The 24,132-nt window shown below is 43.8% G+C and overlaps 1 protein-coding gene across 1 annotated transcript in view; it reads left to right on the top strand.

Moving 5' to 3' along the window:
• The window catches only part of ADSS2 (adenylosuccinate synthase 2), a 40,684-nt gene extending 18,326 nt beyond the window's left edge, over positions 1 to 22,358 (top strand). The window contains exons 5-13 of the mRNA XM_028531373.2: positions 7,610 to 7,676; positions 7,907 to 8,014; positions 9,066 to 9,147; positions 11,144 to 11,270; positions 13,338 to 13,492; positions 14,655 to 14,779; positions 16,079 to 16,176; positions 19,813 to 19,962; positions 21,243 to 22,358. Coding sequence (XP_028387174.1) covers positions 7,610 to 7,676; positions 7,907 to 8,014; positions 9,066 to 9,147; positions 11,144 to 11,270; positions 13,338 to 13,492; positions 14,655 to 14,779; positions 16,079 to 16,176; positions 19,813 to 19,962; positions 21,243 to 21,295 — 965 coding nt within the window. The 3' untranslated portion in view covers positions 21,296 to 22,358. The remainder of the gene's footprint in view (positions 1 to 7,609; positions 7,677 to 7,906; positions 8,015 to 9,065; positions 9,148 to 11,143; positions 11,271 to 13,337; positions 13,493 to 14,654; positions 14,780 to 16,078; positions 16,177 to 19,812; positions 19,963 to 21,242) is intronic.
• Positions 22,359 to 24,132: the final 1,774 nt, after the last annotated feature.

Genomic DNA, 24,132 nt, shown 5'->3' with positions numbered 1-24,132 from the left:
TGCAGCACAGTGGTTAAGCGAGCTAACTCAACTACCTGAGGCTACAAAAACCAAAGGAAATTCTACCGCGAAGGGACCAAAGGACCAGTCTAATTGGAAAGCAGTGTGGTTTAAATCATAGCAAATATGAATTAGTTTTATAATTTTATTATGCTTCTTTAATAATGATTTTTCCTCTTTTATACATTTATGTCCTTACAGGAAGTTTTTTTGGGTAGAGGAGACAGAGTCCAGAACGGAAAGCTCAAAGCTGTTAGCAGTGATAACACAGGGGTGTGGCAAAAGTAGGTTTACAGTTGTTTGTATGGAAAATAATACAATAGTATATAATAACACAAGGATAAACTGTTTCGCATACTCACAACTGTAAACCTACTTTTGCCGCACCCATATATGTTTGCTTTAAAATGTGTTATTAAAGTATCTATAAGAAACATGTATTTTTAGTACCATCAATTCCAAAATGAGGAAAAGAAGTAAATAGAGACATTTTAAAAAAAACAAACTGGAAGCTTGCTGAGAATCGTCACTGTGAAAACCCTTAAAATCTTCAGAGACTCTCTTCCCACAGGACTGAAGGCAGTTCTGTGAGCTCCATTGTCCTTATGGCATTAGAACCCTCATCTCAGAACTAAGTACAAGACCTCACTGGTACATAGATGCTTAAAAATACTAATTGATTACTTTCCAAGGATTTTTACAATTTCCCATAAAGTCTGCACTTCCGTCAGCACAGTATGATGGCTGTGCCGTATGGATTACAGAACAATAGAGCCACGCACGGGCTTCTGAATTTGGGGGGCCTGGGCCTGAGGGTTAGTTGTGTGGCCTCTGGTATGTTATCTCTTAGGTGTCAGTCCCCCATTGGTGAAACAGGCACTTCACACACGGCTGTGCCTACGGGAGTGAGAATTTTATCTGTTTTATTTCCTTAACTGCCTGGCACCTCGCTCAGGTGTTCTTCCCCACTTGGCCACGATTCACTATTCGCTCATCCTGAAGGATATTGGTCTGCAGTTTTCCTTCGCTTTAGTGCCTCGTTCGTCAGTTTTGGTGACTTCATTTTTCTGAGAGGGTACGTGTCGGATCAGTATTATTTCCTCTGCAAATGTTGCATGGAATCTTTGTGGGGATGTTCGCAGAGATTCAGGTTTTTCTGTTTCTTCTTGTGTTAGTTTCAGTTAGTTATGTTTTTTAAGGATTATATTCACTGTATTCAACTTCTCAGATTACTAGCGTAAGGATTGTAATATCTGGATATTATCTTTCCAATTTCTGTGCAGTTTGCAGTGCTGGCCTGTCTTTTGTACCTGGCATTGGTGATTTGTACCTGGTTTTCTCTTGCTCAGTCTAACTGGAGCTTTATCTATTTTATTGATTTGTGTGTTTTACTCCCAAAGACTAAGCATTTGATTTTGTTGGTTTTTCTCTATTTGTTGTCTTTTTTATTGATTTTAGCTCCTTGTTGTTTCACTTTTTTACTTTCTTTGGTTTTAATTCGCTCTTTCCCTAACCTCTCTAACACTACTTTAGCTACATTCTGCAGATACTGACATTTTATACGCTTATTTCCATTCAGTTGAAGTTACTTCATAATTTTTTTGTGTGTGATTTAAAAAAAATTATATTTGGCCCATGAGTTACTGAGACATGATGTTTACATTGTCTGGACAATTTACCCAATTTCTTTCTATTATTTGTTTCTAATTGAATTTTGTTGTGGACAGGAAATATACTTTGTAATCTGTTTAAATTTGTTGGCATTTGTTTTATGGTGCAGCATATGGTCTATTTTGGTTAATGTTCCCCATGCACTTAGAATATGTGTTCTGTTATTGCTGAGGAGAGTGTTCTTTATGTGCCAGTTACATCAAATTGAATTGTAGTGTTCAAATCTTCTATATCCTGATTTCCTGTCTACTTGCTCTGTTACTGAGGGAGAGGTGTGTAGAAACCAACAATAGTTGTGGACTTGTCTTTATCTCTTTTGAACTTTGCCAATTTTTTGCCATCTGTGCTTGGAAGCTCACTTAGATGTGTTTCTATTAAGTTACATATTTGATGAATTAACTCTTAGTAAAATATCCTCTTTACCTGTGGTAACATTCCTTCTTCTGAAGTCTACTTTGCTATTGCTTAGCCACTAGAGCTTTCTTTTTTTTCCCCAGATATAAGAATCTTTTTATTTTTTATTATTTTTTTAAATTTTATTTTAATCATTGTTCAAGGAGAGCTTTCTTAAGATTAGTATTTACAAGGTGTATCTTTTTACATCCTCAAATAATCTTTAACCTGTCTTTGTCCATATTTATGCCACATTTCTTGTGGACAAAGCATAGTTGGATCTTGCTTTTTATTTATTGTGAAGCTGTGCCTTTTAATTGCAGTGTTTAGGCCCTTTACTCTTAATGTAGTTATTGTTATGGTTGAATGTCTGTCTGTTCTGTTTGCTATTTGTTCCACCTGTTCTTTGTCTTTTTTCTTCTTTTCCTGATTTCTTTTACATTTAATATTTTACTTTATATTTTTACAATTCCTTTTTATTTTCTTTTTTAAAAATTTTAGTATTATTTTTAGAGAGAGGGGAAGAGGGGGAGTGAAACAATGTGCAGTTTCCTCTAACGTGCCCCCTACTGGGGACCTGGCCTGCAACCCAGGCATGTGCCCTGACTGGTTCGACTGGGAATCCAACCGGCAACCCTTTGGTTTTCCGGCTGGCACTCAGTCCACTGAGCCACACCAGCCAGGACTTATTTTTCGATTATAGTTTACATTCCATTAGGTTACTAGCTATACCTCTTATTTTGTAAATTTTGGTAGTTGTTCTAGGATTTATAATATGTATCTTTAAATTGTCATGGTCTATCTTAAAATAATACAGGCATACCTTGGATGTGTTACAGGTTCAGTTCCAGAACACTGTAATAAAGCACGTATTACAATAAAGTGAGTCGTAATCTTTGCTGGTGGAGGGTCTTGCCTTCAATTTGTAAAATACGACATCTGTGAAGCTCAGCAAAGCAGAGCGCAGTAACATGCCGTAGGATGTAAAATGTTTAACCTAAGGTCCTTGCAACAAAACGCTTCCATTTCCCTTGCTGTTTCATCCTTTGCGTCCTTTTTGCTACGCATTTCATGTCTATGATTGTGAACTCCACAACGCATTGTGAAAAGTTTTGCGTTACACAATTTCCTTTTTAAAAAATTGAAAAATGAGCAAGTTGTTGGTCAGTTCTTTACATTAGCGTACGCAAGCATGGATGCATGGGACTATCTCATATGTTGTAATTGTGTCCCGTCCATGGACTGGCGTGACAACATTGGTGATACACGAGATGCTCATTGAGGAAACAAGTGCTGAGAAACGGCCATGATCTGACAGCGTTTCCTGAACATTCACAGTCCAGGGTTGCTGAGCGTCTGTCCTTCAATGCAACAACTCTCTACCGAGTGCCTACTCTGCGCCAGCTATGGTCCTGGGCACTGGTGTTTCAGCGATAGGAAAGGCAAATAAAAATCCCTGAGTGTAGCTTATAGTGTAGAAGGGAAGGCAAGATAAAGAGGCAGTAAGTGTATCCTTGCCTACAGAGATAAGTTCTGAGCAGAGAAAGGAGGCAGGCTGTGTCAGGCAGTTTGGAGGAGGTGGGTGGGCCTCTAGTTGTAGATCAAGTGGCCGAGGAGGTGTCCCACTGGAAGATGACATTGAATTCACAGACCTGAAGGAGGTGAAGGGTAACTAAGCTCTAGAGAGATGGCTGCGCAACGTTGAGGCTGTAGATAACAATTCTGTATTGTGACGTAAAAATCTTTTAAGAGGGTGGATCTCATGATACGTGAACACGTTTAAAAAAAGGCCTGTGGAGGTCTGAGAAGCAAGCAGAGGGGATTGCACATACGGAGGCTCACCCTGCACAGCATGCAGCCCAGCACAAGTAGTGTTGATAAACACTTAGCCAGAGCAATAAAAAAGAAATAATAAGATGGTGTTGATAAGGCTTAACTATTAAAAGTGAACAATTACCTTTAATTTTAAAAATTAGACCAAATCCCCATGGTAGTGTATTTTTGTTTTTAATGTCTAGGCTGCAGAAAATGGAAGGATATTCAAAGCAACTTCAAAGACTGTTCTTTCAGAAATGCTAACAGTGTAGATGTTAGGGCTCCGTGCCACAGTGAAGCATAATTATTTTGATTACCCTAATAGCTTCCTGGGGCCTGGAAAACCTAGGAAAACATTAGCTCTGTGGCGAGGTACTAAATTACTTTCCAAAAAATATGGTTCATCTGCTTTCCATCAACCACTTATTTGTGGTTTGCCAGCTGCCTTTGTAACTTCTTTGAACATAGAAAATAAAACAAATATTGAAACACAAATGCCCTTTTATTCCAAAGAGATGGCTTACTCTAAGATCTCAATCTTGTCATAAGTCATTTGCAAAGTTCAAGTTTGATGAAACAGCTCTTAAGAACCATTCCGGTCCCTAAAAAGTAGATCAGAAAGGCTGTTGGCTATGTACCAAAACAGGAACGTGGTTGTAAACTAATCCTTGTAATATATGATAGCTGTTTATTGGCCAAGGTCTAGAATCCATATATTAGAGATGAATAAGCATTTTAATGTGCCATGTAGTACAGCAAGGTGCACAAAAAGACACACGTATTTTACACCTTTAATCAACATCCACCTTATTATAGAGTCTTCCTAGTGCCGTGAAAAGCTACTCGTTTAAACGAGGTTGTGAAAGACTTATACAACTGAAGTCAATAAGATATTGGTGAAAGAAATGAAAGAAAACACAAATGAATGGAAAGTATTCTATGCTTATCGATTGGAAGAATCAAAGTTACAATGTCTGTGCTGTGAATGCAATCTCTATCAATATTCTAGTGGCATTTTTTACAGAAATAGAACAATCTTAAAATTTGTATGGAATCACAGAAGACTTTGAATATGCAAAGGAATCTTGAGATAGAGAACAAAGCTGGAGCCATTATGGTCCCTGATTTCAAATGGAAACAAAGCTTTGGTAATCAAAACAGTATGGTGTTCACCAACAAAAATGAAATAGAGAGCTTTGAAGTAAACCCACACACATAGTCAATTTATGACAGAGGAGCCAAGACTATACGTGGGGAAGGAATAGTGTGTTCAAAAAATAATGTTGAGAAAACTGGACAGCCACGTACAAGGAATGAAACTGAACCACTGTCTTATATCAGACACCAAAATTAATGAGATTAAAGACCTGAGCATAAGACTTGAAACCATAAAACTCCTAGAAGAAAGTGTAGGCAGTGAGCTCCTTGACATCTGTCTTGGAGCCAGAGTTAGTCAGGATGGTTTTTAGGTCAAGTGTCCCAGGATTGTTCCCGTTTTGCCATCTGTAACTACTAGGCTTCTGGTATTTCTAAACAGGTAGCTCCTTCACAGTTGCCACCACTGGTTCCAGGATCCTTCCAGCAGTTTTTGTGTTTAATGTTCACAAATTCCAGCTTGCTTATTTGGAGGCAAGAATCATCAGTGAAAAGAAGCCATGGTTAAATACACTAAAAATGGTTGAATTACACACTTTATTTTTTGTTTTGTTTTGTTTTGTACATTTATTAGAGTATAGTTGACATACAATATTGTATTGTTTCAGTTGTACTCATAGTGATTCAACATCTATATAACTTACAGAGTGGTCACCATGGCAATGAAAGTAACCTTATGTCACCATACAGTTATTTCAATATTATGGACTGTGTTCCCTGTGCTGTACATTACATCTCCGTGACTTGACTTGTTTTATAACTGGAAATTTGTACCTCTTAATCTCCTTCGCCTTCTCACCCCTCCCCTGTGGCCTCATCAGTGTGGTCTCTGTATATATAGACCTGTCTCTGTTTTCTCTTGCTTGCTTTGACCTTCGGATTCCACAGATAAATGCCACCATAGGGCATTTGTCATTCTCTGACTTATTTCACTTAGAATAAATGCCCTCTAGGTCCATTCATGTTGTCACAGATGGTAAGATTTTATTATTTTTTTATGGCTGAGTAATACTCCATTGTGTATGTGTACCACCTCTTCTCTAGCCATTCATCTGTCCATAGTTACCTAGGTTGCTTCTGTGTCTTGGCTGTTGTAAATAATGCTGCCTGGGGGTGCATATGTCATTTTAAACAAGTGTTTTTGATTTTTTTTTTGATAAATGCCCAGAAATAGAATTTCTGGGTCATGTGGTAGTTCTATTTTTTATTTTTTGAGGAACTTTTGGACTCTTTCCCGTAATGGCGGCACCAGTTCACATCCCCTCCAACAGGGCAGAAGGGTTCCCCGTTCTCCACACCCCAGCAGCCTCGTTATTTGTCGTCTTTCTGGTAATAGCCATTAGGACAGGTGTGAAGTGATATCTCTTTGTGGTTTTGATTTGCATTTCTCTGGTGATTACTGATGTTAAACGTCTTTTCGTGTCCGTTGGCCCGTGTGTATGTCTTCTGTAGAGAAATGTCTGTTCAGGTCTCCTGCCCATTTATAAATTAGATTGTTTGTTTTTCTGATGTTGAGTTGGGTGAGTTCTTTGCATATTTTGGATAGTAATTCTTTATCAGAGACATCATTTCTTTTCAGCAGTAGAAAGCCCCACTGAGTTTTTAAGGCAAAGGGTGGCACGATATTTGTGTCTCGGAAAGGTGGCTTTGGCTACTTTAGGAATTATGGATCAGAGGTGTCAGGAGTGCAGACAGGCACACGCATCAGGAGGCCGCGGTGGCGGTGGAAGATGATGGGTGCTGGGGACTAGTGAGGGAGGGGAAGATGGATGGCAGAATAATCGCTAGGTTTCTGGAGTGCTGAACTGGAAGAAAAGCAGGTATCTTAGTCAACAGAGCTTTATAGAAGTGTTGGGCAGGGTGGTCCAAAATTACCCTCTTAGTGACTCATTAAAAAAAAAAGTACCCTGGCTGGTGTAGCTTAGTGGGTTGGGCGCAGGCTGCGAACCAAAGTGTTGCTGGTTCAATTCCCAGCCAGAGCACATGTCTGGGTTGCAGGCCAGGTTCCTAGTGGTGGCCATGTGAGAGGCAACCAGACATGATGTTTTTCTTCCTCTTTCCTTTCCCCTCTCTCTAAAAATAAATAAATAATAAAAAAATAAAATATATATATTTATTGATTCTAGAGAGAGAGGAAGAGGGAGAGACAGAGAGAGAGAGAGAGAGAGAGAGAAAGAAACATTGAGTAGCTGCCTCGCACATGTGCCCCAACCAGGGGCTGAACCCATATCCTAGGCTTGTGCCCTGAGGAGCAGGAATCAAACCCACAACCTTTCCTTGCACAGGACAACACTCCAACCATCTGGGCCACACTGGCAGGGCTTAATGACTCATTTTTGAAATAGTACAGGTTCTAATAACTAGGAATGAATGATCGGGCGTATTTTTACGTGAATATACCAGTTGGTATTGTAACCTTCACTCCCACCATTACTGTCGCTTCTAACAAGGCATCTAACTTGTCATATGAAGTTAGACTGAAGGGATTTAAAACTTTGGTCATTTAAAATACAAGATTGTATCTTTCCTATGTTGTCTTGGAACAAATACTGTGATTTTGTTTGTTTCCCTGCAGTATTCGATTTCCATCAAGCGGCTGATGGCATCCAGGAACAGCAGAGACAAGAGCAAGCAGGAAAGAAGTACGTTTTCTGTTTTCCGTGCTGGCGAAACATATCTGGACTCTCATGCTGAAATTCCAGGCCAGCGGTTGGAGAAAAATGAGTATTAAACTGTCTGGTTTAGATTTCAGAGAAAGTCCATAGGATTAGGAAAAGAAGCTTACAGGAAACAGCATAAACAGAAAATCAGTCTGACTACAAGAATGGCATCTTACCTGTCTAATTTAAAGCTTTTTTGATTTATGTTTAAGCTTGGGGACCACGAAAAAGGGCATCGGCCCGGTTTACTCTTCCAAAGCTGCTCGGAGCGGGCTCAGGATGTGCGACCTCGTTTCGGATTTTGATGGCTTCTCGGAGAGGTAAGTGGCTTGCGTTTCACTGTGGAAAGAGCAAATGGAATTGTGGAATTTTTCAAACTCAGATTGCAGCCTGGGAAAGTATTCTAGTTGGATAGTTGTAGTCGGCATTTTTGTTTTACGTGGCATATTAAAGTTACTTTTATTTTATTTTAATGGAGCCTTAATTTCAGGTTAACTGTATGAAGAGTAAAATGATGACGACACAGCAGTGCCCCCGAGGAGGCCAAACCAGATTATGTTTGAGGGTTGCAGCGGTCTGCTCGGAAGCAGAGATGTGTCCGTGGGAGGGGTGGCATTGCCTCGGTGGGGCCAGCGCGGTCACCACGCCCCGCAGTCTTGATCGCCAGGTTTTCCGGTCCACCGCTCCGTGTCCTCTCATCTCGCAGGTGCTAGGGAACTGCCGTGTACCAAGCTCACCTTGCAAAACAGAAATGACACATCGACACTGACCCTTTGTAGAAAAATCTCCCAGGGGAACCTAATAATCACCAGAGAGCTGTAGGGTGACTCAGTGATTGTGTTTAATGACAGCTGGCATCAGAGGTACCAGGCGTTCTCTCTGTTCTGGGATTCAGTGATTTGTTCCATCCATTTTCGGACAACAGTTGGTCCGTGCCACCAGAGCGCCTGCGCTGGGAATGTTAGAGATCAATGGCTGTCGTCGGCCTTCGTCTCTCTCAAAACCATCGTGTAGACCCTCCTTTTGTTTTATGCTCAGTATGATACAATTAATTCGGATGTAAGTCTTGTGGTTACAGATTTCAGTTATCCCCCCCCGACCAGACACACACAGAACCTTAATTATATTGTTGATATTCTTGAACTTGAGCAGAAAATACTTTGAATATAACATTATTCATATGACTAGTCTCCTTTATTCGACATTAGTTTTCAGAATGTAACTTCAGTTTGGGAGTTAATTTTGTTGAGCACTTATCTACCAAAGCCATGTGAATCAAATGATACTATTCAGAATATTTTAAAGACAGCTAATGTTTTGATTTATCCGTATTTCTCAGAGCTGATGTCTTGATTGTTCTGTATTTCTCAGGTTCAAAGTTCTGGCAAACCAGTACAAATCTATATACCCCACTTTGGAAATAGACATTGAGGGTGAATTGCAAAAACTCAAGGTAATGCTCTCTGACCTTTCTCATGTTCTTTTAAAAACTCATTTGCCAACTTGGCGTCTGGATCTTTTACTCACACAGGCTTTGTGTTAGGAACTGAAAATAGAAGAATGAAGGCTATGTGGCAATTTAGAAGTTCTACATGAAATAGTGTATACTAAGTGCCACCCAGATATGGCAGATAAGAACTGGCGAGGCGAAGTGTCTGCCCTTTTTAACCTAAAAGGACACGGCGTGTTCGAGTGACTTCACACGGCGTGGCTTGAGCAGAACACTGAGCGGGGAGCAGGCAGTAGGAGTCAAGTACCTGGAAACAAAGTTAGACAAGTAGGGACCGAATCATAGGCCTTACATTGGTCTTACGTGTCTGCAGCCAGGGACTTAAAAGGGAGTTTTGATCCTGGAGATGAAGAAAAAACTATTGAATAATTCTGAGCTGTTTTTGTATATAAAAATCACTTAGCAATGTGGAAGATAATCAACAAATGGACAAGTGAGAGAGAACTCTGGAAGCCGACCAGCCCGGTTAGGAGGGATACCTCACTGGGTTAATCTCTTAGGAGACAAATAAGGTAGTTGGTCAGAGATTAGGCCCAAGTAGGCAACTCCTAGGTGTTGCTGGTACCTGAGTTGGTTAGTAGTCAAGTCTCCTGTTCATTCCTCCACAGTCTTTGGTGAATTTCGAGCTGCTTCCTGTGTATTTGATTGGTAGTCTTTCTTTTTTATAAATACGTATAAATATCAGTTCCAGAACCGAATAGAAGTTCACAAACCTCATAGGCCATTCTAAAATAGTTGCAGACCTTCGGTCTGTGCTCTTTTAACTAAATTCCTAAAAGAAATGCCCTCCAAGGAACAAGCTAAATTGGATTTCAGTGTATTGATGGTTGCTTAGAATAGATTGCCGTTTTCTTTTCATTCCGTCATGGCAGCAATTATTTTAACTTTATTATTAGCAACTTGGAAATGCTTATGTACTTAAAGTATGGATATGGCTTTTCAGTTCTATTTTGTACATGTTCCATGTGAATATTAAGTAGATGAATAACAATGAACAGAGTTGGGTAAGAAAATTCTTAATAAGTGAGCCAGGTCTTTAATGAACAAGGGATGTAATGGTGGGTTGGACATTTTAGGCATAAAAAAAAGAACTAAAACAGGAATAAGCCTGAGATTGGAGACTAGAGCCCTCTAAGGGGGGACCTTACTTTCATCCGTGGGTAGAACACACTGTGGTGAATTCATGAGTGGAACTTGGAACCAGTCCATACTGGTCTGGCTAAATATTTGAGCATAATTGAAACTAGGTTTTATTGCACTTACACTAGAGACACTGGGGCAACTCTTGTTAATACTACATTTTTAATTGAATTCTAAAATTAAGCAGTATCATTAACTTAAATGTTTCCAGAAAGCTTATAATGCTCATGTGTAAACAGTACTGGGTATCGTCTACTAGTAATACCGCTGAGAGGTTTTGCTGTAGTGGGATATAACGGAAGAAGAATCTTAGTGATCAATTATTGATGTATTTGCATGCTCGGCAGTGCCTCTTGTGGCCCTCACCACATTTTGAGAATCACACTTTGAATGAAAGTTTGACAACTCATGGTTACATGGACTATAAATGTAGGTTTTTTAATACTTCACAAAATATAAAATTGTAATGTAATGGACTCCGTTCTTTTAATTTTCCTGAAAGCTGGTGAAGCGTGAGTGCTCGGCCCTTCGGAAGGCCGCCACCTTCTGTGCAGAGAGGTTAATATTGCACCTTTGAATCCATTGTATCCCTTGAGCCGGTGTCTCGTCCCTGGTTCTGGAGAATCAGCCTGGTTCTCCACGAGGTGATCACGGTGTCACAGTGGGGTGTGAACATCACCTACCCCTTTCTGCTTTGTGTTTGTCAGTTTCCGCCAACCTCAAGTCAGGTAATTTTGACCATACTGGTTATATTGTAGTATTGGTATGCGTTCACATTGGTCTTTGACTTTGTCCACAGGGTTACATGGAAAGGGTTAAACCCATGGTGAAAGATGGAGTCTACTTCCTGTACGAGGCCCTACATGGACCACCAAAGAAGATTTTAGTAGAAGGTGCGAACGCGGCCCTCCTAGATATTGATTTTGGTAAGTGGGATGTGACTGACGGGGAGCTTGACCGAGCCCGGCAGTATTTAAGACATAAATAGTTAATGTTGGCATCGAGGGGGTTTAAAACAAGGCTTTTAGCTTGTGTACGTATTCAGGAGTGGTGGGAGATTGCCATCCTATACTCACCTGTCTTTTGAAGTACTGTGGAAAACACAATGCATACGTTAGGTTTTGTTGCTTGTTAGAAAAGTCAAATTGCTATTTGGGTCAGTGGGTTTGAAATACTGTAAACCGTGATTTGTATTGTTATTAAACATGTGTATTCTAGGATCTGTGGAAGTCTGTTTAATTAAGTCCTTGGGTGAGAAATTCTGAGTGGACTCGGAGCATTGTCTCCATCTTGAAACAGTTAACACTTAGTGTCTTCAAACGATTGCCCCATTAGTTTGTTGGCCTTTCCATCTAAACATGATCGCTCAGGATAAGTGTTGTTGGGAACCACCTTGCCTGGTTTCAGAAGCTGTAATCCCCCCCACCCCCACCACCACCATGGCTAAGGCTGAGTGAGAGACCCTGGGACCCTAAGCCACTAAGGAGACAAAGCTTATCCTCCTGGCAGGAGCACTGCCTCTGCCCACTTTACTTCACCCTGCCTGGCCCCTAGTGCGTGACTGGTTAGCCAGTGACGGGTAAGATTCCTCATTGGAGGGATGACCTAAGACAGACATGATCACTAGGGGGCCCTCAGGGAAGGACTTAGGGAGCTATAGAGAAAAGGGGGTGACGGACCCTCGCCCCTCGGCTTTGGCATGGCCTGAGTCCTCATTCTGTCTGTGAGAAGTCTCCTAATCTCTTGACTGCCTTACTTCCCCTGCCTGACTTAAGCCTGAAACAATGACAGAGGGTGGTGCAGCCCTGTGCTGGAAAGGGCGGGTTCCCCGGGGCGATCAGGCCTAAGAAAGAATGCACAAGATCCTGTGAAACCTGCTTTGCTAATACCCTCAGTTAAAATGATAAGGGTCAGAGCATGAAATGAGTTTGTTTCCTCAAAGGTTTATGGCCCTTTAGCTAACTGACTCTGACTCAGAATAGGCTCTCATAGTTCTTTGAATGTTATCTATTTGATCATTACTGCCTGACAGTTATTGACGAGCTTTCCATATACGCCCTATATTCCTATGCAAATTAAAGCCAATAAAAGCCTGTCAAGGCGAGGGTCAGCCTGCGTGCTCTCCTCTAGAGAGAGTGGCCAGGCTGCTCCGAGGTGCTTTCCCCTTGAGAGAGTGGCCGTGCAGCCCCTTTTCCCCACAGGACTCACTAGTCTGTGAATTTGTCTCCTCTCAGCCATAACGCCATGGACACTGGGCCAGAGTCCACGTCAAGTGTGATGGCTTTCAGCCCTATGGACATATCATTGGCCTTTCACTCCAAGTAAACCAGTTAAAGAAAGTGTATATCTAGTAGTAAATATGTATTTTTGATACTATAAGATGCCTTTCCAATTTGGCATCTAGAAAGCAAAGTATCTAGTGAATAATTTTAAGTATGAGCAGGATCTTGGGGGTTGGGTACACCCCTCTTAGCTTACCCTTGTCACTTCTGCAACTATTCGCTGAATAGACATCAAAAGTAGTATTTTGTAGTATTTTGCTAAAATACTACAAAATTTTTAGCAGACTGTTGTCACTGCAGGTTGCTGCTGTACCTTATTTGTATCCAGGAAGTAAAATAAATTTGTTTTAAGCTAACAGGGGAGTGTTAAAATACATAGATTTTAAGTCTACACAGGTGGAGTGACCCCAGGTGTTGGCATCACATTGTTTAACAGCCCGTCTGTTAGGCGAGTCCCCGCCGTGCAGGGCTGAGTCACTGGGCGTGCACCCAAGGGGCCCCTCCCCTGTCAGCGCCGCAGGCACAGCTCTGACCCCTGTGTCTTCGCCTCATTACAAACCAAAAACAGCCAGAGCAAAACACGGTGGTCACAATTAGAGTCAAGGCTGTCTGATACCTAGAATATATTCAAATGCAGGCTTTCCTTAGTAATCCTCTTTTGCAATAATGTATTTCTCTGTGTGTATATTTAATATTTGTTTCTGTTTGCAGGAACTTACCCTTTTGTAACCTCCTCTAACTGTACGGTGGGAGGTGTTTGCACGGGGTTGGGCATGCCCCCCCAGAATGTCGGAGAAGTGTACGGAGTTGTGAAAGCCTACACAACCAGAGTTGGCATCGGTGCCTTCCCCACGGAGCAAGACAACGTAAGCCTCTGTCTCAGTAAATCCTATTCAAGCGGTTTAATATAAAATTAGTGCTTTTTTTTCCCTTAATGAATTCTTATCTTCCATTTATTGCACTTAATTTGCAAGACCAGTTAGAGTGACCTTTTAAAAAATGCGCACACACCTTTATCACTAGTGGCAGCAGAGTGGCAACAAGACAAGGGGTTTGAGGGTGCTTAAAGGTCCTTGGCATGCAAGGCTGAGGAAGGTGGATTTATGAAGGGGACTGAGAGGGCGGAGGAAGTGGGTAAAAACGACAACTTCCTCTAGCCCGGAGCTTAGTAGGAGACCAGGGTGAGTGGGGAAAGTGATCTCCGGACACAGTGTAATGGCTGACTCGTCCACGGTGACCGGGCCCAGGCGCTGTTCAGGTGCCGCTTACCTGGAAGCTCTATGGGGCCTCGCCGTAGCTCAGGGACCTGGGTGGTGCCACTGTCCCCGTTGTACCCGAGAGGCTGGGAGAGCGGGAGTAACCTGCCCTGGGCCACACAGGTGGGGCTGGGAACCCAACAAGGCAGAGTGAACTTTAGAAAACATATGTCACTGTAATAATGTCGAATTATGAGGTAAGGAAATGCTGGCTTTAATCAGAAAGGTGTAAAGTATGGAAGAGATAGCGCATAGGTGGGAAAGTTAGGCTGTAGGAAGTGGCTGCAGCTGAGACTGTTGAACATTGTTCTTCTACTTTAATTCTTTTCAGACGAGCATTGTGATATCAATAAGTAGTTATCAGATGCAAGTTTGCATAATGGTTTTCAGGAAATTATCAGACTACATTTATTCTTAGAGCAATTGGCTTAAGTTGTCTGTTTTAATAAATACTAACTACTTAGTTTTTAAAATGCAGCATTTATATTTTTTATATATTAATCTGAATTTCAGAAAGTGATCTATATGACATCATTAAAAATATTGGTTTTAAAGTATGGTAAAAAATGAAACCGAAGGTGGATCTATCCCAAATAATGCCCCCCTCACATAAAACCCATCCTCTCTATGGAATTCTATCTTCCACTTAGTTATTTCCCGAAAGACATTTACCTCACAGGGACTCTGACTCGTTACCTGATCTTAAGTATGATTCTACTCGATTGATAGCATTGGTATCCCGACGCTAAAAGTTCTGTTTTCTGGCCCCCAGGAGATCGGAGAGTTACTGCAAACAAGGGGTCGGGAGTTCGGTGTAACTACTGGAAGGAAAAGAAGGTGTGGCTGGTTGGACCTCGTTTTGCTTAAATACGCCCACATGATTAATGGATTCACTGCGTGAGTATTCTCAGAAATGTTTATTTCAGGAAATAACGGGACAGTTCGTGACCACAGGTTACATTCTGTGAAATGCAGACTTGACATAGTACACCAGTAGAAAGATTTTTCTCTTTAACTTCAAAATGAAATTTTAGTTCAGGGTAGAAGTGGACCAAGATGTAGGAGAAAGGACACAGGGAGAGGGGACCCTGGTTACCCTCCTAGACATTCAAGGCTGGAAGGAAGGACTGCTGGTACTCTCATGTGTGTGTGAGTGTAGAGGGGAGTGAAGACGGTAGGTAGGTAACTATAGGTGGATGATAGGTGGGTAGGTAGGTAGGTAGGTAGATGGAGCTAAGGTAGAGTCCGTGCACAGAGCGAGCGTCATGTAACTGATTCAGGGCTGGCCTGGACTGCTGTCTGACTGCTGGGTGACAACCTCAGGTCTGTGCATTGTGCTCTGTGACTTTGGGCAAGTTAATCTTTCTGTGCCTTTTTTAAAATCATCCTCTAGATACTATTCTTACCTGCTTCAAAGGGGAGTTCTGAAAATTAGGTGAGAAATGTGAGAGCGTATGGCAGACTGCCTGACCCAACTGAAAATGCTCAGTGAATATCACACACACACACACACACAAATGTGAATGCACATATCCGTGCCTGCATTTGTTAGGCTCAGCCTCTAGCAAAGAACAGAATGAAGAATAGAAAAAGAATGTGTGGATGAGAACCCTAAACTAGTGTTGTACCTAACTTCCACAGATTTTCCTTAAAGCTCTGTTTTCTGGTCATTTTACTGGGGGGTTTCGATGTGCCACAAAGAGGTCCGGGGTGTGTGTGTTCTTCCCTCTCCTGTGACCGTTTCTGACCAGAAGGGAGGAGGCGACTGGACCCGGGGTGAAGAGGTGAGGGCTGACGCCACTCGTGTAAACGCGCATCCGCCCGTGGTCACCCCTGTGGGACAGGCAGTCCCGCCGTGTCCCAGGGTCCCAGCCGTGTCCCGTACTGCAGGCAGCCCTCCCCCAGTACGTGCCGATCACAAGGAAGCTAAGCAAGAGGGTGTGGCTCAGCCACTGAAAATCTGTTATCATTTTGGAAAAGAAACTCCCTGTAGAGTCCAGTCATTTTTTCACGATGAGGAAGATTCATCAGTGCATTGTCCCACTGTGGCTTGTCAGCCAGTTCTCGGAACTGCTTCGGACTTTGTGGTTTGTGTGGATTTTCCTTTATTCCCTCCACAAGTCCGATGTTAGGGCCTTTAACAGTTTGCTGTTTTAACATTGTCTTTTTTTTCTTTTTTTTTTTCCCTAAAATTAGGTTGGCACTTACCAAATTGGATATTTTGGACATGTTCACAGAAATCAAAGTCGGAGTCGCTTACAAGTTAGATGGTGAAATTATACCTCATTTCCCAGGTATTTTTTTTAGGATATGTATATAAATATTATTAGTGAATGAATATATTACAGCAGTTTCCTAAAGCCCCTCGGTATAATTTATGATAGATAGCCACATGGCTATTATGCCCTTTGTGAACAGTACAAGTATATCCACTTAGTACTGGCATTTCTTTCATGGCTGCTATGCATTTGGGTGCTGGGTTGCAGCATGAAACTCAGAAATGGAAACGAAGAACCGGGGTTCCTCAGAGCCCAGCTCTCTCATCTTCCTCAGTCCGTGTAGGCACTCCTCCCTCCCTGGAGAGGGGTGGGTTGGGAGCCAGAGCCCTGCTTGTCGGGGTAAGCAGGCTCTCCGTACAGGAGCCCGCCCTGCCCCCCGAGCCACGTGAATGACTTTCTCCAGCCTCTGTTCTGTGTCTCCAGTGGATGGAGGTAGGGAGACTTCCTACTGAGGAAATGTGTTTTTTCAGACATATCTTTAGTGAAATGATTTCCTCAGTTACTCGGGGAGTTCTGTAAATGTTTCCAGCATCCGGAAATAGGAACTGGGAACTAACTCGTCTAGCTGTTTTACAATACTATGCCAAGCAAAGGAATATTGACAGGTTTAATGAAGCTTGGTAGGCTGGTAGGTTCTGTGACTTGCTAATGATGACCGGTCAGTGGAATTGACGATAGATAGCTTCAGGTTCTTAGAAACGCCTAAGGTCATTCATCGTCTGTCTGTCCAGCCTCTGGGCCAACTCCAGTTTGCTTTCTCTCGGCTGCTCTTCTCCTTGGGTCTGAATCAGTGTCGGAGTGTCTAATGACTTTGCCTGAGTGTTGCAGAGACTGAGATTCTGTTACCTTCCTCCAAAGAACACTGGTTCCTGTTTTAGGGGCACTCACATCACTGGCTGGTCCTCTCGAACCGTGGTACCTTGGTGTGTGCTTTGTTAGCATAGTTATGCGAGGAGCCCAGGGTGTTTTCCAAACCGCTCGCCTACTGTGAGCCGGTCTCCAGATGCTGTCTTCTCTGTGGGTCTGGGCGGGGATCTGGGCGTGGGGCTCTGTGCAGGCGTCTGCAGTGGGTTTCACTCCAGGCTGTGGTTTTCACTTTCAGTGAGTGCACGTTTGGAGAGTTACATTAGGAAGGCGCAAAGAGATCTCCAGTCTGGCAGTGCTGGAGCTGCGGTGCGCCTTGTCCCTTCCCTTCTGCCCGCCCCTCTGGAATCTCTGTCCTTCTCGCCTGTGTGGCAGCTGCTATCTGGTGATCCTCCAGTGGTCCCACTCTTTGCCTGTACAGTTGAAATTTAGCCATGGGACTTTGACATGGACTTCTGGGGTGGAGGCACTGGGTCTTCCTCTGTATAGCTCCCTCCTGTCTGACACTTGACCTTGATCCGAGCAGCTTCAGCTTCCCTGAACTATGGCATCTGCCTGCTCAGGCCAGTGAGACCACTCCCCTGCTGGCTGCAGTGTCACGCCAGTGTCTTGACTTCCAGCGGTCATGACATTGCCCCTGGGCAGAGAGTTGAGTGGTTTTAAGACTTGCTTGTGAACTCGCGGTTCTGTGCTGCCTGTTGCGCATTGCCTGGAAGGAGCTGTCACGCAGTTTGTCCACTCTCACTGTTGATGCTGGGAGTGGGTCTGAGACCCACTCCATCGTGGCTGGAAACAGGGCCCCTCTGAGTTTCTGGATTCCTTCCGTCACCCACCTCGAGTGGCTCTGACACATCTCCTTGGTGTGGGTCATCCCTTTCTTGAAGCTTCCAGGAACATTCCCAGTGTGTGTTTGCAGCGTGTTTGTGTCAAGAGTCGTAGGAGGGAGGGCACGCCCCCAGCAGTGCGCTCTCGTGTCCAACCCTGTACTCCACCACCCGCTGCATCCACGAGCCACCCTCTGGCTCCAGCTGCACGCACGCCTCTCGGCTCCGAGTGCTCATTGGCTCAGCCCTACAGATCCTTTCCGGATGCAGTCCCTCTGCCCCCTCGGCAGGCCCAGTGCTCCCTTGGCCACGTGACGTTGGGCCTCAGCCCTGGGTGTTGTTTGTTGGTTAGGAGGGGAGGCGCAGGTAGGTCCTGAGAGGGACCTGAGGAGGAGGAGGCAGAGGCCTCCTCCTCCTCACCCTGGAGCAAGGGGAAGCCCCGGCCTTCAGCAGGAAGTGGGAGTGGGTCTGCAGGCCATCAGCAAATCTGAGAACGCGGGAGTTTTCAGTGCAGCAGCTCAGATGGGCCACCTAAAGTCTCAGGGTCCCACTTTTTCCCAGACAGGGCACTGGTGTTGTCAGGGCAGATTTGCTAGATTGGAGAATTCAGCTTTTTCTGGAACTCTGCTGTCTGTATGGCTGAGCCCGGGCCTGAGCCTCAGCTCTAGGAGATGGGATTCTCTTCGGAAGCTGCTGCCCATGAGGTGCTGACTTTCACACTTGGCGTAAACTGAGTCTCTTGTCACCTTCCTCTGGTTCGAGAACGGCCTTCACCTCGAGCCCTCTGGTCCATCGTTCCCTGTGCTGATCTCTCAGGGCTTCAGATGCTGCCAGCGCTGCACTTGCCACCAGCATGGCATCCCAGGTCCCCTCCCCTGAGAGTTTTAACAGCTGCACGGCTGTAACATGCCAAGGCCACCGTGCTCTGCCTGCCACCCCTGGGGTCCTCATGCCCAGCGGCCGGCCGTGCTCCAGCTGTGTGTAGGGCCCTCTCTCTCGAGCCCCTTCTGGCGCCAGCTGGCTTACTTGTGTCCCTTGGGAAACAGACTCTGATAGATTTGCCTGCAGGTGGTTTGTTCTGAGTACTCTGAGCAACAGTGTAAAAAGCAGGGTGAGGCAGAGGGAGAAGTTGAAGGGCAAAGTAGTTACATAAAAGCCTCAGCTGGTTCCATGGGGCCTCTGGGGCTAGAGTGACCCTTCAGAGTCGTCCCTAATGTAGGTAAGTGGCCTGGTCCCTGACACCTTCACAGAGACAAGCCACTGGATGTGGGCTGCTCCAGGCAGGCGTCTCCCTTGGGTGGAGGGCACTCCTGGGGACGTTGTAAACTGGGAGTCGTCAGCAGCCGTACTCCCCCCACCGGGGGGGGGGGGGGCGCATATCTCCATCCTGAAGGGGGAAATCTGGATATGGTGCGGCCTCCTCCTTCTGGTGCTAGTCGGAGGCACTGGTCTGCTTTTCGTGCACTTTCGGTTCCTGTGAGGGGGCGTTGCAGAGAAAGTGGGTGGGTGAGACGCTGGAGGACGTTCCGTGTAAGCTTCCATGCACAGCCACAGAAACCGTAGGCCTCCCCGGCGAGAACAAGTGTGCCGGCCCCCTTTCTGTGAGACTGCCGGCACCGTACGGGCCCAGGGTGCAGAGGTCTAGAAAGCTCCAAGAATCAGAAGTTTTAAGTTTGGCACTGAAACTCATTTGACAGCAAAACCTGACTTGACCTGGTGTTGAAACTAATACTCTGCCTGCTCACAGTGAGTAATCCTGTGTTGCTGTGGAAATCTGTTTGATTATAAAATACTACCTCAAATGCACTGTTTTAGCTTGCGAAGCTCTGAAAACTTCTGAATTCCAAAACGCATCTGGCTTCAAAGGTTTCTCTAAGAGATTGTGCGCCTATGACATTTCAAAAATTGTTTGACGATGGACAGTATACACTATGGCTAGAAATGCTTACTTTTTAACTTTCAGCAAACCAAGAAGTCTTAAATAAAGTTGAAGTTCAGTATAAGACTCTTCCAGGATGGAACACAGACATATCAAATGCAAGGACGTTTCAAGAACTACCTGTTAATGCACAAAATTATGTTCGATTTATTGAAGATGAGCTTCAAACTCCAGGTAAATATAAACACTTCATGAACAACTTGCTTAACTTTTTCTACTTTGGGCTTCATTGTCTACCTTTGAAATAAGATGAAAGATTATTATTCATAGAGTGCTTCTGATTTGCATGGATGCCTAGGAAGACATAAAGTAATTTTACTCCTTGTAGTAAATGTAATCATCTTTCTTTAATCCTTCCTATGCCTGAAGAGAGTAGATTACTTCACTGGTTTTGACCTCTCCGTCAGCCTGTTTTTCACCCTATGCCATCGATTCTTGATTCTTCTTCCCCCTTAATAACCAGCCCTTTTGTATCGTCATCACCACCAAAGCTGGTTTATTGTTTTTCATCTGGGGTTCAACCACCCTTGAGAATTGGGGGAATTTCAGACGTTAGGAAATAATAGGTCCAGAAAATAGGAAATCTGGTTTGGAAAAACATGAGAATAAAGGATAAAGCTTCTGTATGAAAACACAAATGTCAGCCAGCCAGGGAATTAGGCATAGCCAAGTTATGGCTGTAACCAGTTATGTGAAGTGTTTCTTTTAACCCTTTGCTTTTTCTGTTTGCACTGGTGGAGATTCGAGAGACAGAAAGTGAGGTGGGTGGGGGGTATCCTCCATATGAATTTGTATTGTGTCTCATTTTTATTTGTGGTTCATCTCAAACGTGAACATTGGTTTCCATGTTGCCAGCTGCCCCTCCTAGCTTGATGTCAGATTCGGTGAGCTCATTCCTCATAGTCAGTTGTTTTTGAGTAACAGTGATGTCTGTGAAATACAATGAGATTTACCCACGAGGTGCAGATGATGAGAGATGTGATGTCCATGGGCTCGTACAGTAGGCAGTTCCTAAGGCTGTGCAAGTCAAAACAGTACCCTCTGCCAGATGTGTCTACTTTCATGAGACATAAAAGTTACAGGGAGATCAGTGTCCTTCCTCTTAGCATCATCCCTTCATCAGGGGTGCTTCTCTTGTCTAGTTATTTAGGAAGCCAATCAGAGGCTCTTTAGGTCTCTGCTGGCTTGGGCCAGGTTTTTCCCCCAACCATTAGGGATCGAGGAACTGTAACTCTTATGCCATGAAAACAGGAATCGGTAAGGCAGACTACAATTGTGCACATTCTGGTGGCTTAGAAATTGGCACAGTCTGCTGACAGAATAGGACAAAAGGCACATCCAGCTAATTGGAGTTCATTGGAGACAGTGAGAAAAGTGGGGGATCTGTTCATTTCAAAGAGGGAACCCTATAAATGAATTAATACTTTCTTCTCCTTTTTCTCCTCCCCTCCCAGTTAAGTGGATTGGTGTAGGGAAATCCCGAGAGTCTATGATTCAGCTCTTCTAAGGATTTCCAGGGATGCAAGAAACACTCCTCGAAGGGGGGAAAGGACTTTCTTAAATGTGTCATTGATGTTCTCCAACTTTCAAGAAGGCAGACATTGTCGGGAGCTGTGAGCCCTACAGCCGTTTCCAGCCTCGGAAGGTGGGTGCGGGGGCGCAGAGGAACTGCGCATGCTCCAGTGTCGGCCTCCTTGGCCGGAGGCGTCGCCGAGTTCTCTGCTGCTCCGGCTGCCCTTGGTGCCGCGTCTCCATTAATGTTTAGAAATAGAATTTACGTGGTTTGAAGTCTAAAATAGAATTGCTTTCTGTGTAGTTTTCCTTCATTCCTGTCGATGTGTGTTCATAGGTTTTACCTCTATTAAATGATAAGAACAATGAATGCGGTTTTGCACAAGTATTTTTACATTCTGATCCGTCAGCTCCGTCATTGTAATCTTTGCTGTTGGGAGAAGTGACGCGGGAGGAGTTCTGTAAACTTTTGTACTGCTGTCATTCTGTTTCAGTTGTGAACTGTTTGTTTTCTGCTGAGACCATTGCGAATTTGAGCTTTGGCGGGGGTGGGTGGGGAGGGTATATTCATGGATCCTTTAATTTGTACAGAACACGAAACTTATTTCTCTCTATAAATTATTTAATACGTTGAACGTTTAGGTAAATGTTCAAAGAAAAAGGTGTTCCATGAAACAATACTGCTAATGTTAAAAAATTGTCATTAAAAGATCTATTGTGATATTTGGTGGATATTTTTCTTTAACTCTGAAATGTACAGCTTTCCTATTTTGTGTCACCATTATTTCTAAATCCAGTGGATTGGTTTTCCAGCACGGTCCTGCCAATATACCTACCAAATCATCTGTAAGTGTGCAAATAGACCCAAATGGTCGGTCATGCCTTTACTTCTCTTTTCTTGGGAAAAAACAAAGGTGTTATTTTAACAATTAGGCTTAACATATTGTGTTGTAGATTGCCCTTCAGTGAACTATTTTAAATGTTCAAATTAGGTGCCACTTAAATTTATTTTATTATACCATCAATAGCTGATTAAAAAGAACCAGATATTTCTAGTATACTTTGTGTATTGTGTTTTTGTTTTGCCAAGAGAAATAATAGTATTGCTGATACATAACAGAAAGAACTTGATCCCTGCAGAACGTCTGGATGGGGTGGGAAGATCAAAAGCAAAATCTTTGAAAACATCTAAATCTCTATTTTTAGTGATATTTAGTTCAAGAAAAAAATGTAAAATTAGAGCAGCATTGTTGGATTCAAGAAGTAAAAAGGATAGGATCTCTACATAAAAATAATAATTTATATTTAATATATAATAATTTTTATTTATTCCGATGGAAGTTGAATGGGCTTTTATTCTTTTTACTCTTTCATCTTCCTCGTTGGACTTTAAATTAGATTAGCCACCCAGAGGAGAAAGTTCCGTGAGAAGTAAGCATATTTAGACCACATTCTTATCTGGATACAAATGAGCATTGCTCCACTGACACGTTTTTAGCCCTGGTCCAGAAGCGGATACAAAGAACCCATTCTTTGAGTCACGAGTGTTCCTATTTTTTTTTTTTCCAAAAAAGTGTAACTCTCCCATTGTGTGGTATTAACTCATTTTTTATCAGTTTGAGTGATTCCCATTTCTCTTGGTGAGCTGCTTGCTGATTGAATTGGTTGAGAAGATGTTTTTCAGATGTAGTTCAGTCTTTAACATAATGGGAACTGTGTTAAAATAATATGTCTTTGTGAAACAAGTACACACAGGAGTCCCCCCTGTGCCCACAGGGATATGTTCTGGGACCCCTCGTGGGTGCCTGGGACCGCGGATGTAGAACGATCACAACACCACACTGTGATAAACATAGCCCTCACAGGCTACCTCACTGTGCTGCCCCCACCTCGCCCCTCCTGTGGCCGTGGGAGACGACACAGCCCACGTACCGGGATGGGGGACGCTGGATCACGGGCTCATTGCCGGGATGGAGCGGGGTGGCGTGAGCTTTCATCACGCTGCTCGGACCGACATGCAATTTAAAACTGACAGACTGTTTACTTGTGGAACTTTCCATTTAATATTTTCGTGCCACAGTTGACCGTGGGTGACCGAAACTGTGGAATGCGAAGCCGTGAGCGAGGGAGGCGGTCACTGTAAGCTGGATTCTGCTAGATGTGTGTGGCTGTGACAGGTTCGCAGTCTTCCTGAACCGTATTGCAGAGGGGACCGCGTGGCAAACCAGCACGGATGAGTGATGTGATGCGCTGCAATGGAAAGTACAGGCTGTTACGAGAGCCTCACCCAAATTTGGGAAGGGTCAGAGAAGGCCTTTAGTAGAAATACATGGAAACAGAACGGAAGGAGCCCTGGCCAGGTGCCTGAGTGGTTTTAGGGTATCGCCCCCCACTCCCACCCCGATACAGGTTCAGTCCCAAGTCAGGGCACATACAGGGATCAAACAATGACTGCATAAATAAATGGAACAACAAATGAGTGTTTCTCTCTCCCTCATCAAGAAATAAAAATTACAAAACAATCAAACCACGAAACAGACCAAGAGGATGAGTAGTCAGAGGGACACTTGGAGAAACTGGGGAAGTTGCAGCAACCGCACAAAGTGAGCAAAGGGCCGGCGCGGCTGCTGTGCAGCAGGAGACTGGAGGCAGACTGGACCCAGCGGCCAGGCCCGTCCAGGGCGAGAGGGGAGGGCTGTGGGCCGAAGGGGAATGCATGTGTAACGAGAGCACGGGAACCCTGCTGGAGCCGAAGACCTGTGCTCTCACTTTGGAAGCTCTGGATTGCAGCGCCAGAGAGTTCAATGGGGAGCGGGCCTGTTTAGTACAGAA

This window comes from Phyllostomus discolor, chromosome 15, assembly GCF_004126475.2.
Source record: "Phyllostomus discolor isolate MPI-MPIP mPhyDis1 chromosome 15, mPhyDis1.pri.v3, whole genome shotgun sequence".
Lineage (NCBI taxonomy): Eukaryota > Metazoa > Chordata > Mammalia > Chiroptera > Phyllostomidae > Phyllostomus > Phyllostomus discolor.
Note: the sequence above shows the minus strand (reverse complement) of the source record. Positions and strands in the feature narration are given on the sequence as shown.